Here is a 13891-nt window from a genome sequence, read left to right on the forward strand (position 1 = left end):
AGGACAGCCTTGGTCACTGCTGTTTCCCTGGCATCAACCAGCAAAGGGCCGGGCACAAAGTGGGCGCTGAGCAAAGATTTAAGTGACTAGCTAAGGATCATGCATTGGAGAAGGAAATGGCAACCCACTCCAGTGTTCTTGCCTGGAGAATCCCAGGGATGGGGGAGCCTGGTGGGCTGCTGGCTCTGGGGTCGCACAGAGTCGGACACGACTGAAGCGACTTAACAGCAGCAGCAGCAGCAGCAGCAGCAGCAGCAGCAAGGATCCCGTCTGTGAAGGCACAGGTGACACCTGGCCCTGTGGTGTCCCCCTTTGTGGCGTCCCCTCCAGGTGGATGCATTCCCACTCCAGAACGCACGACTTGACAAATGGATGGAGGGCTGGATTTCAGTTTGTCCCTCTGGCCCCTCAGCCAAGCGCCCGGGTGCGGCGCAGTCGGGCAGCGACTCCTCGGTCCGCGGGCGTAAAGGAGTTTTCGGATTCTCTCTGGCACAGGGAGCCGCCCGCTCGGGGGAGGGAGCACCCTGCCGGTCTCCTAGGTCCGGGAGCGCTGGGCTCCTCCCCCTCGGTGCCCACACCTGGTGGTGGGGCGTGCCTCAGTTTCCTCCACCTCGGCCCCTCCCCTTTTTTCTTTTCTTCCTCTTTGGGTAGCTGGTGGCAGCGCGTCGAGCACTCCCGGAACTGAAGCCCGGCGCCGGACGATCGGGAGGCGGGGGCCACGTCAGCGGGGCGGCGGGGGGCTAGGCGGGCCGACCGGCTGAGCCATGCGGCGGGGTGCGCTCCTGGCGGGCGCCCTGGCAGTATATATCGCGTACCTGGTGCTGGGCGCGCTGCTGGTAGCCCGGCTGGAGGGGCCGCACGAGGCTCGCCTCCGAGCCGAGCTGCGGATGCTGCGCCAGCAGCTGCTGCGGCGCAGCCCGTGTGTGGCCGCCCCCGCCCTGGACGCCTTCGTGGAGCGGGTGCTGGCGGCCGGACGACTGGGGCGCGCCGCGCTCGCCAATGCCTCCGGGTCTGCCAATGCCTCGGACCCCGCCTGGGACTTCGCCTCGGCTCTCTTCTTCGCCAGCACGCTGGTCACCACCGTGGGTACGTGAGCGCCGCCCTGAGCCCCCGGCCCACGAGGACCCGAGACCCCCCGCTCCCCCTCGCCTCCCTAGGGACCCCAGAGCCACCACGAAATACCCCGATCCCAGCAGATCAGTCTCAACTCTGAACCCAGGATGCCCTCAAAACCCCTTGATGAGAACCAGGGACCCACACTTGTGGGATCCTCCACCTTGGGGAGTCCCCATCCAGACCTTTCCTCCCAGTAGGAAGTCCCACAGTTCTCTTGGGGTCCGGGGCCATCCTCAAAGTACCTTCGGGCAAGCATCTAGGGCTCCCTTTCTCTGCCTTAACTACCTTGGAGACCTGGGTCTAGTCCCCTCTAGGCCTAGAACAATCCTCAGAGACCTCCTTTGAGAACCCAGGGCCCTCTGCCTGAGACCCTCTCCCCATTAGCCACCCAGGACCTCAGCCCTTCTCTCTGGCTCAGACCTCCATCCCCTCCAACATTGTCTGCTGATTCTGCAAATACATCCTTCTGGGATGTGTCCTTCCAGAAGCCTTACCCCAGTCTCCTCCTGGCCCTGGTGGCCCAGTGAGGACCCTGAATCTCCAGACCCTCTCCAGGCACCATCACTAAAGACCTTACTGCCAGTAGAGATCCCTCAGCAAAGACCCAGGGAATCCATCTCAGACTTCCACCCCTCTGGACCTAGACCACTCCCCAGCAAGGGCCCCTGCCCTCCTCCTGACCACTGTCATACTTCCCTGCAGGTAGCCCTGACTCTAGACACAAGACCCCTCTTCACATCCCACTCCTTCTTGGCATCTCCTTTGTATTGGGGGAGCCCTCAATGCAGGGCTTTCCTTCCATTAGGGACACCCCTGCAATTCTGCAGCTCTCAGCTGTGGAAGTGTGGGAGAGAACTTGAGCGCCTTCCAGGAAGAACCACTGACTTTCTAACCAGAAGGTCCTCACCCAGGACTTCCACTCCTCCAGTCCCAAGACAGCTCCAGCAAAAACCCCTAGGGTTTTTCAGACCAGGGACTTCCCACGGGGGCCTCTATTTATTTATTTTGACCTCTCCACTCAGCATGTGGGATTTAACCTGTGCCCTCTGCAGTGGAAGCTCAGAGTCCTAACCACTGGACGACCAGGGAATTCTATAGGGGCCTCTTTGAATGTGACAACCTTAGCTGAGACTGTCACCAATCTCTGGTCCCTGATACTCCTTATAAGAGCCCCAGAATACCTGGGACCCCAACGCTGGTCACACATGCTATCCTTGAGACAAGAATCCACCCACCCCCCAACCAGGGTACCAGCCCAGGGACTCTACTCTCCGAACCTGCTGCCCCTGCCCCTGGACTCCCCCTGTCCACCATGAATTTCTCAAGAAAGGGAACCTCCTTGGGACCTGGGACCCCTTTAGTCTCCTCCAGACCCACAGCTGGGACCTTTTGCCCCAACTCTGTCCCAGCCTGGTTTGGACTCTCCCTCCATCAAGGATGCTCCAGGCTCTTTGTACCCCAGAACCCTCCCCACTATTCACTCAAAACCATTACCGCTTTCTACCCTGGACACTCTGAGCCAGGACATGAGACACACGCCCCCTCCCATCATCCCCTTAGCATTGTCTCCCCCCATCATGTTGGCTCAGGCATCCTTGGGCTCAGAAGCCCCCTCTACCTGAGAACCACCCCCTCCTAATCCCATTTGTAATCCCACTGGTGCCTGTTCCCCTTCTTCCTCTGGACCCAGGACCCCAGCCCCAAACCAGGATCTGTTTCAAACCAGGACACTGGCCTCTGATTTCAGATTACTAACTGGACCCCACAGATCCCCTTCTCTGGACTTCTACAGCCTCAAGTAGGACCAACACACCTCACCCCTCAGCCCTACCTGGGAAATCCCTCACCTCAGTGCTCCTCAGACCTGGAAAATCCCTTTGTTTGTCAGTCTCTGCTGGTCCTCCCACAACCCCTCCCCAGCCCACAAACTTCCTCTTTGCCTCTTTGCTAAGATTTGGCTTCCCAGGAGACTCAAGTGGTAAAGCATTTGCTTACCAATCCAGGAGACTGAGGAGATGCAGGTTCGATCCCAGGGTTGGGAAGATCCCCTGGAGAAGGAAATAGCAACCCACTCCAGTATTCTTGCCTGGAAAATTCCATGGACAGAGAAGCCTGGAGAGCTACAACTGTCCATGGGGTCGCAAAGAGTTGGACATGGCTTAGCAATTGAGCATGCTAGGATTTGGACTGGGGAGGGGTCTGGGGCTCAGCTAGCCCACACACCTAACTCCCCATCCCTGCTGACAATGGCCTTTGCCATTTGTCACCGGGAGGGCCTTTTGTCACTGTCAAGTGGACCAGCAAACCCGGCCACAGCAGTTGGGCTGGATCTCACAGACGCTGGCCACTTGCTGGCTGGGCCTGCCCAACCTGCTTCGGGGCTTCACTCTCCCTGTCTCCTCCTAGATCCTGCCTTCTGAGAAGTCATCCCAGGCAGGATAGGTGAAGAAGCCAAACTCAAGGCAGGCACAGGTTCAGATTCCTGTTCAGCCACTGCTGATCTCTAGTCCTCTGTGTCCTCCGTCATCTGCAAAATGGGGATAATCACATTCCCTACTTCACAGGAATAGGAAGACCTGGTAGAAGACTTAACCACGCCACGTATGGACTTTAACTCACTCATCACAATAAGCCTTGTGAGCCAGGTGCTGTTTGTGGTCCTGTTTCTTAGCAATAGAATCTGAGGCCCAGAGAGGTTGGACAACTTGCCCAAGGCCACACAGCTAGGAAGTGTAGAGTGCAGGTTTGAACCAAGGCTGTCAGGCCTCGGAGTCCCATGCTCTTTTTTTAAATAAAAAAAATGTTTTTTTAAGTTTTGGATGCACTGGGTCTTTGTTGTGGTACATGGTCTTTCTCTAGTTGCAGCACACAGGCTTCTCTTGTGGCACTAGACCGTCTCTAGTTATGAAGCACGGGCTCTAGAGCACACAGGCTCAGTAGTTGTGGCACGTGAGGTGTGTTGCCCTGTGGCTGGTGGGATCTTAGTTCCCCAACCAGGGATCGAACCCAAGTCCCCTGCATTGGAAGATGGAGTCTTAAATCACTGGACCACTAAGGAATTCCCCAGAGTCCCATGCTCTTAACCAGTGCACCACACTACTTCTTAGGCTTCCATGAATGATGAAGGGTGATACACGAATATTGTAAAAAAATGTCTGACATTCCTTAAAAATGGTAAGTTATTGCAATAGGGGAGAGAGATTGACCTCAATTCAGAGTATGGCAAAGATAGCTGGAGGTTTAGAGCTGAGAGCAGAAGGAGGGGACTAGTGGATGGAAAAGTACTAAGAGGCGACATGGATGCTAAGGGGATTCTTGCTAAATTGGCTTAATAGGATTCTTGTTAAAGACTGCCAAGGACTTCAGTACAAGTGGTGGATAATGAGAAATTTGATCAGATGTCAAGTGTGGGGGATTCTCCCTAAATAAACTTAGTGGCATTGTTGCGTCCAACTCTTTGCGATCCCATGGACTGTAGCCTGTCAGGCTCCTCTGTCCATGGAATTCTCCAGGCACAAATACTGCAGTGGGTAGCCATTCCCTTCACCAGGGGATCTTCCTGACCCAGAGATTGAACGTACATCGCCCACATTGCAGACAGATTCTTAACTTAGGATTCCTGCTGAAACCGGGCTTAGTCATGAAGAGAACTCAGAGGGGCCTGACTCAAGCTTGGTCAAGCAGGAAGGCTGTGTCCATGAGACATGCCAGTAATAATAACCGAGCTTGACAGAGCCTCATTTATCATTAGTGCTGTTGGCAAAGCCGGGAGCCCTGAATATATCTAGAGAAATGAAAACCCGACAACATTCAGAGAGGCCTCTCCCACAGCGTTCCTGGGCTTGTCACAGGCCCTAGTCTTCTGAGAAAGATCTGAGGCCTGGAGCTGGTTCAGGCAGCCTTACTGCAGTTGAGGCCAGGGCTGGAGGAGTCGGCCCACTTGGAACTGGGAATGCGGAGAGGGAGCAAGCATCACAGTCTTGCTGACTCTTTCCATGACTATGCTAGGTGCCCTGTCCCAACCTGTACTCAAGGAAGGGATCATTTATGAGACCATTTTCAAGTACTCTGAGGAAACAGGCTCAGAGAGAAGTCACTTGGCCAATATCACACAGGGACCAAGTAACAAAGCTTTGGACTCAACTCTTGGAAGTAGCAAGTTGAGGCTCATAGCCCACATTCTACTCTTCTTTCTTTCTTTTTTAAATATTCACTAGTTTTTCAAAAATATTTGTTTATCTATTTGGCTGCCCCGGGTCAAAGTTGGGGTACGAGGGATCTTCGATCTTCTTTGCAGCATGCAAACTCCTGGTTGTGGCATATGGAATCTAGTTCCCTGACCAAGCATCAAACCCCAGCCCTCTGCATTTGGAGTCCAGAGTCTTAGTTCCTGGACCACCAGGGAAGCCCCGCCCTCCCCGCCTCCAACTCTATTCTAACTCTGATTTTTTCTGTTTATAAGAATTTCATGTCATTTGCAAACCTGTCCTTTCAGCCAGGCTGCTAGAGTTTCTCCATCAAAATCCTTGTATTAATGAAGCTTGGAGCCATAAGTGATAAACCTCAAATAACAGTTGCTTAAATACAATGGGAGTTTATTTCTTGCTCACATTCAAGGGAGTCAGTCCAAGACCAGATTGGTGCTGCATGGTCAGAGACCTTCAGGTTCCAATATAACTCTCAGGCCAGGCGAGGTTTCTATTCCCAAGTTCATCTCATGGTCCCAGATGGCTGCTCAGCTCCAGCCTTCCTATCTGTGATCCAGTCAGCAGGAGGAGGGAGTAAAGAAGGGAGATAGGCGTCTCCCTATCTTTAAGGACACTTTCTGAAGTTACTTGCTTCTTTTATCTATATCTCCTTGGCCATAAATTATTCCAGACCACATCTAGCTGCACTGGAAGAGGGAATGTCTTTATTCCCGGTAGCCATGTATCCAACAAGATCTAGAGGATCCTTTATTTTTCCCTAGTTTTTTTTTTTTTTTTTTTTTAACTGGGGCGAAATACACATAAAATTTACTATCTTAACCATTTTTAAGTGTACAGTTCAGTGGTATTAGGTATATTCATACTGTTGTACAACCAGTGCCAGCACCCATTTCCAGAACTCTTCTTTTAATATTTATTTATGTATTTAGGCTGCATCAGGTCTTTGTTGTGGTGTAGGGGCTTCTCTTTAGTTGTGGAACACAGACTTAGTTGCCCTGAGGCATGTGGGATCTTAGTCCCTCAGCGGGACCAGGGGTTGAACCCACATCCCCTGCATTGGAAGGTGGATTCTTAACCACTGGACCCCCAGGGAAGTTGCCAGAACTCTTTGGATCTTGCAAAACTGAATCTATACCCTTGTATATGCTAATTCCACACTTGCCCTTTCCTCGACTCCTGGCAACCATTGTTCTACTTTCTGTCTCTGTGATTTGTTTAATGTTTATTTTATTATTTTAAAAAATTAATTCATTTATTTGGCTGTAACCAGATCTTAGTTGTGGCACACATGATCTTCGGTCTTCGTTGCTGCCTGCAGAATCTTTAGTTGCGACATGCGGGATCTAGTTCCCTGACCAGGGATCAAATCCAGGCCCCCTGGATTGGGAGCACACTGAGTTTTAGACAGTGGACCACCAGGGAAGTCCCCTGTCTCTATGATTTTGACTACACTAAGTGCCACATATAAATGGAATTGCAGAGGCTTTGTCTTTTTGCAACTGGCTTCTTTCACTTAGCATAATATCCTCAAGATTCATCCATGTTGTAGCATGTATCAGAATTTCCTTCCTTCAAAGGCTGAATAATATCGCATTGTTTGCACTTACATTTTGTTGATTCATTCACCCATTGGTGGCCACAAGGGTTGTTTCCACCTTCTGACTATTGTGAAGAATGCTGCTATGAACATGGCTGTGCAGGTATCTCTTGAGCCCCTGCTTTCGATTCCTTTGACTATATAAAAGCCAGGGGGAGACTTCCCTGTGGTCCAGTGGCTAAGACTCCACGCTTTCAATGCAGGGGGCCCGGGTTCAATTTCTGGTCAGGGAATTAGATCCCACGTGCTTCAATTAAGAAGACCTGGCTCGGTCAAATAAATAAATACTTTTTTGTTGTTGTTTTTAAAAAAAGTCAGAGTCAGGGGATCCTTTTGTGTGGAAGATGGGCTCAGGGGAAAGCTGCTCGTATGGGCAATGCTTTCACACTTTCTTATGGACCACAAGGCTGGATCTGTGGTCTTTTGGGCAAGACATTTTACTGTCAACATGAATCAGACCCCTTACCACCCCAGTCATATCTCTGACCCTTTGGTCTGATTTATTTGGGAAATTACGCATTGCCAAAGTGAGCCAGTTTCACCAACACCTGAATTCCCCTTTGTCGTATTTCTGTTTGCAGAACTCACACCCATACTGACCTTCCTCCAAGAGCACGGTGGGGCTTGTCACACCCACTTAAAAATTGTTTTATTTCTGGCTGCCCTGGGTTTTCATTGCTGCCCGTGGGTTTCCTTTAGCTGAGGAGAGTGGGGGCTACTCTCTAGTTGCAGTGTGTGGGCTTCTCATTGTGGAACACTGGCTCTAGGGCATGTGGGCGCCAGCAGTTGCGCAGAGGCTTAGTTGCCTTGCAGCATGGGGGATCTTCCCGGACCCCTGCGAGAACCTGCACCCCCTGCAGGGCGCGCGCTGCCCTGTTGGATTGTGTGGTGTCCGTGGGTTACCAGACAAAGCACTTTGACCTGAGATGGAGCCACAAGAGGGCCTTGAGCAGGGGAGGGACATGACCTGACTCCCGAGTTCACAGGGTCCCTCTGGCTGCATGGGGGGAGAAGGGAGACCAGGGAGGAGGCTGCCGGTAGACAGGACCAGGAGGAAGCCTTGGGGTGGAGTGAGGGGGAAAGTGGGTAGGTTTGGGCTCTGTGCAAAAGTTGAGACAACAGAGTGGATGTGAGTGACAAGGGAGCGGAGGATGACACCAGGCTCTCAGCCTGAGCCGTGGGGAGGGTGGAGGTGCCATCACCGGAGATAAGAGAGTCTGGGAGGGGTGGCTTTGAGGCTGAAATTAGTCTTCAGTTTAGGGCAATCACAGACTCCAGAGTGGATGCTGAGTGGGCCGAAGGATTTCCCCCTGACTCCCGCAGGCTACGGGTACACGACGCCACTGACCGACGGGGGCAAGGCCTTCTCCATCGCCTTTGCGCTCCTGGGCGTCCCAGTCACCATGCTGCTGCTGACCGCCTCAGCCCAGCGCCTGTCGCTACTGCTCACCCACACGCCCCTGTCCTGGGTGAGCCAGCGCTGGGGCTGCACCCCCCGGAAGGCAGCCCGCTGGCACCTGGCCATCCTGCTGGGGGTCACGGTGACCGTCTGCTTCCTGGTGCCAGCCGCCATCTTTGCCCACCTTGAGGAGGCCTGGAGCTTCCTGGATGCCTTCTACTTCTGCTTCATCTCTCTGTCCACCATCGGCCTGGGTGATTACGTTCCGGGAGAGGCCCCCGGCCAGCCCTACCGGGCCGTCTACAAGTTGTTAGTCACAGGTGAGTGGGGTTAGGCTGGCTGGGGACTGAGGGCTGGTGTGAGGGTAACCTGGCCCCATGGGACATTGAGAATCACAGCCCCATCCTGGGGGATCCCGTAGCCCCATGGCCATGATGTGGGCGGTCTGGGTCCACTCATTGCCTCTCCGCCATCTCTGCAGTCTACCTCTTCCTGGGCCTGGTCGCCATGGTGCTCTTGGTGCAGACTTTCCGCCGTGTGTCTGACCTTCATGGCCTCACAGAGCTCATCCTGCTGCCCACTCCGTGCCCCACCAGCTTCGCGGAGGAAGATGACCGGGTGGACATCCTGAGCCCCGAGCCCGAGCCACACCAGCAGCTCACCGCCGGCTCGCACGTGGACTACGCCTCCATCCCCAGGTAGCTGGGGCAAGTGTCAGGTCAGCTGCAGACCAGGCCTGCGGCTGAGGGGCCCTCGGGACTGGAACCGATGGACTAGCCTGTCTACAAGCACACCCTGGTGTTCCTGAGGCCCTGCCTCCACTGTCTGCCCTTTGACTGGCCTGAGCGCCGCCCTGATCCAGGAAGCAGCACTGCCTTGTTTCCCCTGCCCCTCCTCCCGCCTCCCCACACACTCTGCGTCCCTGACTTTCTCACCGACTCTGTATTTCTCAGTCTTTGCCTCATGCCATCTGCCTCTCTCACCCGAGTAGCCACTCATCACCTGCTGATTCTCCCAGGCTCTGGGCTCAGACCTCATTTCAGGTGCTAGATTGATCACTTCACCTCGGGCCAGTGACTGGCCCCCTCTGAGCCTTGATTCACCTCTTGGGTCAAGTGGGAAGAATATATTCCCTCATTCAAAACTCCCTCCTCTGTGCCAATCCGTGCTGGGCAGCGCTGGGGCCACCACAGTGTTCCAGATGCTCTGGGCCCTGCTCTCATGGGGCTCGCTGTCCTGTCTCCCATACAGTGACAGTTCATAACAGGCAGGACTTCATTAGTGGGGGCAGGGGAAGGTGCAGGGTGGTCAGGGCTGGGGTAGAGGAAGCACAGGGAATGTACCCAATCCAGCCGGGAAGGTCAGGGAGGGCTTCCTGGAGGAAGGGGCAACTGCACTCAGACCTGAAATCTGAAGAGTAGTCAGTCTGGGGAAGAAGGTGTACCTGACTCATTTTCCTCCAGTGTGTCCAGGGAGCTAGACATATTTGGATATGCCTGGGGTAGGCCTGTATAATAGAGTCTTCCAGGAAGCTGAGATGGGATTCTAGCCCAGTATGGAAGGTACTGCTTTTAGTGAGACACCATCGTAACAGCTGTTCCTGTTTACCAAGAACTAATTACATTATGTCCCCTGGGCTCTGGAGCCAGCTTGTGTCTGTTAGTTGCTCAGTTGTGTCCGATTCTTTGCGACCCCATGGACTGTAGCCCACCAGGCTCTTCTGTCCATGGGATTCTCCAGGCAAGGATATTGGAGTGGGTTGCCATGCCCTTCTCCAGCTGGAGCCAGCCTGTCTGGGCTCAAATCCCAACTCAGCGGTGTCCTGCCTGTGTCTTTCGGTGGTCATTTTGCCCCTATTTCCTCGGTTTCTTCATCAGTAAAATGGCAATAATGATAGTTCAAAAGATGGTTTCACAGAGCCTGCCATGTTATTCTGGGATGATCTCTTTGGCTAGGCCCTGTTCTGGGTACTTTACACATGAGGAAGATAATGTAGTATTATCATTGGATGTGGGCACATTGTAAGTGTCCTTAAATGACCATCTTGGGAACTTGGCTTCTTTCTTGAGGGCACTAGAGAGCCATGGAAGGGATCTGAGCAGGAGAGGGCCATGGTTAGATTTGGGCTTTTGCTGCTGTGTGTTTGTGGGGTGGCGGGGGGCAGGCTGGGTGCCCAGGGGAGGCTGGGGCAGGAGTGAAGCAGGAGACAGTGGGACTGGGTGAGGCTGAGGGAAGGGGAGGAGGGGGCAAGTCAAGGTATGCTCAGAAGGCCAGGTGGACGGGCCATAAGGCTTACAGACTTGGGAGGGACAAGGCTAGGGGAAGGTCCGACAATGCTCAGCTGCCCCCGAGGTCGGGGACCTGCGAGAAAACAAATTTGTAGGGAGATGTTGAGGCTTGTTTGGAATGGTGGCTGTGAAGGGCTAAAGGGACACCCAGGAGAAGGAAGCAGGAAGTCACAGGACCCTCGGAGCAAGGACTTAGGGGGTGGTTGAGGCTGCAGACAGATGAGGAAACCAAGACTATGAAGGTGGGTATTGACAGCCCTGGGTGGGAATGAAGAGAAGACCAGCCTTGAGAAATCAGCCATAGCGTATATATCAGTAAGGAAGGATTTGGGTTGCAAGTATCACAATCCTGACTGGCACTGACTGAAGCAGTGAGATGGTTGTATATTGTATATCACCCAAGTTGGAGAGATCTCTGGGTATGACACAGTTCACAACTCCAACAGGGTCTTGTGTTCCTTGATTCCCTGTCTCTCTGCTCTATTACCCTCAGCTGAAGGCTTGGCTCCCACATGGGCTCTCCTCATGGCCACAAAGTGGCTGCCACAGGTCCAGGCATCACAAAAAGACATGTTAATTTTTAGTGCAAGAAGAGGGAAAGGGGTGTATCTTCCCATGGTGCCTCTTTGGAAAGAAGGAAACCTTTTCCCAGTGTCTCCCAGCAGACTTCCTCTTCCAAATCATTGACCAAAATTGGCTCCTGAGTCAATCATCGGCCAGAGTGATCATGGCATCACTATGATTAGCTTGAATTCCTCAGGATTCCCCCTGCCACCAGGGACTGAGGCTGGGGCTGAGGTTTTAGTTTGCAGGCTGGGAAATACTTGAACAAAACTGGGCTTATATTAGAAAGGCAGAAAGTTGGGAGAATGGGAGCTATCAACAAACTAGTCAGCCAGGATGATGATGTATAATTATGCAGGTAGGGACCTGCATAAGGGTTGCCTGGACAGCAGGGTGGAAACAACTTGGAGTTGAAGTTCAGGGCTGAATATGCCCAAAGGGGATTTCTTTTTCTTTTTTTTTTCAGGGGGGACTTCTTTTTCTAATTAACATAGTCCCATATGATGAGCAATGACCCCTCAACCAAAGAGAAGAACTTACAAAAGAGGCAGAAAGGAAGTTCAAGAGAGGAGTAGGCAAACCAGGAGAGTGGGAAATATTGGTGAGAGTTGAGAGACTTTTAAAAAGGGAAAAGTCAACGCTGTCAAATGATGCTAAGAAGTCACACAAAATCATTTTAATAACACGAGAGAGAACACTTATATAGGATTTACTACCTGCCAGGCACTGTTCCAAGCTCTTGATACACCAGAATTTATTTTATGCTCTCAGCAACTCTGTAAGTCATGTACATTCTCCATATTGCAGATGAGGACAGGAGGCCCAGAGAGGTTAAACAACTTATCCAAGATCACACAGGAAGTGCAAGACGGAGATTTAGATGAGGATTTTTGTTTTTTTGGTCACCTTGCCACATGGAGGCTCAGAAATATCCACTATCTAGTTCTTTCTCAGTCTCCCAGCCTTCCTGGCTCCTCAGCACAGTTGTTGACCCTGCTGCTAAAGTCAGTAGCTGGGTGAGAGGCAGTTGCTTGAGGGAGGAAGGTGCCTGTGTGATCTGGCTTCTGCTCCCCACCACTGCTCCTTCCAGATTCCTTCCTCTAAAAGAAACCAGGCCCTGCTCATTTCAGATACTTAAAAAAAAAAAAAAAAAGTGCACACTTAAAAATGGAAAAAGTAGAAGAATATTCAATAGAAATAAGTCTTTCTCCTGTATGTGGGCTGTGATGACAGATTTTCTCAGGTCTCCTAGGCATGTACCAGCAATATACCTGTGTGTATACGTGTGTCATTGTTTTCTTTCACTTTGCAAAAGTGGTACTGCATGGTGGGGTAATTACAATCACAGACTCTGGAGGCAAAGTCCCTGGGTATAAATCTGAACTCTGTCATTCCCAAGTCTGTGGTTTTAGGCCACTCATTTCACCTTCCTGTGCTGTTCGCCAATCCGTGAAGTGGTATAACAGCACCTACCTCGTGGACTTGGAGAATTAAGCAATATCTGTAAATCTCTTAGAACAGTGTCTGGTGCTCAATAAAATATTGGCTCATTTCTGTACCTTTTTCATATTATATGTCTCATATATGCATATATAATTTTATATGCTTTTCTAATATTCTTTTTCTGCACCTTGCTGTTTTTGTTTTTTTTTTTTTACTAACTCAAGTGTCATTCAGAGATCATTTCAGAGGCACAAGAGTAGGTCTCATATCCTTTTCTTTTTTTTTTATTTGTTTTTATTTGGGGTTGCACTAGGTCTTCATTTCTGTGTGTGAGCTTTCTCTAGTTGCAGTGAGCAAGGGCTACCCTTTGTTGCAGTACGTGGGCTTCTCATTGCAGAGCACAGGCTTCAGGAGTTGTAGGACAGGGGCTCATTAGTTGTGGCTCACGGGCCCTAAAGCTTGTAGGCTTCAGGTGTTGCAGCACATCAGCTCAGAAGTTGTGGTGCACGGGCTTCGTTGCTCCTCAGCATGTGGAATCTTCCCAGACCAGGGATCAAACCCGTGTCCCCTGCATTGCAGGTGGATTATTATCCACTGCACCATCAGGGAAGTCCCTTATATCCTTTTTTATGTCTGCTGTGCCTCCTCTAGGACACACATCCCACAGAATACTAGAGTGGGTTGCCATTTCCTACTCCAGGGAATCCTCCTGACCCAGGGATCGAACCCATGTCTCCTGCGTCTCCCTCACTGGCAGGCAGATTCTTTACCACTGAGCCACTGGGGAAGTCCAAGTTATTTCCATGTTTCACTAATGGACATGTGGGTGGCTGCTAGTCTTTTGCTAGCATAAATGAAACTGTAGGGTATATGTTGGGCATGTCAGTAACAGAGGCACTTTTTCCTGGTGTGGTTATATTCCAAAGTCAGGGGGTACCATGAGGACACCCCAGTCTCTCAGCCTCTGTGAGTCTAGAAGGGCTCAGGTGCACAGCTGCTGAGTTTCTTCCCTCAGATGAAGTCACCCTCCCTGGTCTGTGGGGATGGGCTAGTGGGTGGGGGGGCACAGACTTTCATCAGCTCTTTATTTACATGGAACACTTATTCTGTGCTGTGTTGCACAGAACTGAAAACAACAATGATAGATAAAGCCCCAGGCCTGCCCTCACAGAGCCTGTGATGCAGTGGGAAACAGAGACCCATTCCCAGGCAGCCATAGCCTAGTGTGGTCAGGGGAGGGATGAGGGCTGCTCCTGTATCACAGACAAGACATGAA

General features: G+C 51.9%; 1 protein-coding gene across 1 annotated transcript; it reads left to right on the plus strand.

Moving 5' to 3' along the window:
• Positions 1-724: 724 nt before the first annotated feature.
• Positions 725-12730, plus strand: KCNK6 (potassium two pore domain channel subfamily K member 6). The gene is made up of 3 exons (XM_019978231.2): positions 725-1086; positions 8245-8640; positions 8802-12730. The coding sequence occupies exons 1-3, from the start codon at positions 765-767 to the stop codon at positions 9020-9022; spliced, it is 939 nt and encodes a 312-aa protein (XP_019833790.2). The 5' UTR covers positions 725-764; the 3' UTR covers positions 9023-12730.
• Positions 12731-13891: the final 1161 nt, after the last annotated feature.

The sequence above is a fragment of the Bos indicus genome, chromosome 18 (genome assembly GCF_029378745.1).
Source record: "Bos indicus isolate NIAB-ARS_2022 breed Sahiwal x Tharparkar chromosome 18, NIAB-ARS_B.indTharparkar_mat_pri_1.0, whole genome shotgun sequence".
Taxonomy (NCBI): domain Eukaryota; kingdom Metazoa; phylum Chordata; class Mammalia; order Artiodactyla; family Bovidae; genus Bos; species Bos indicus.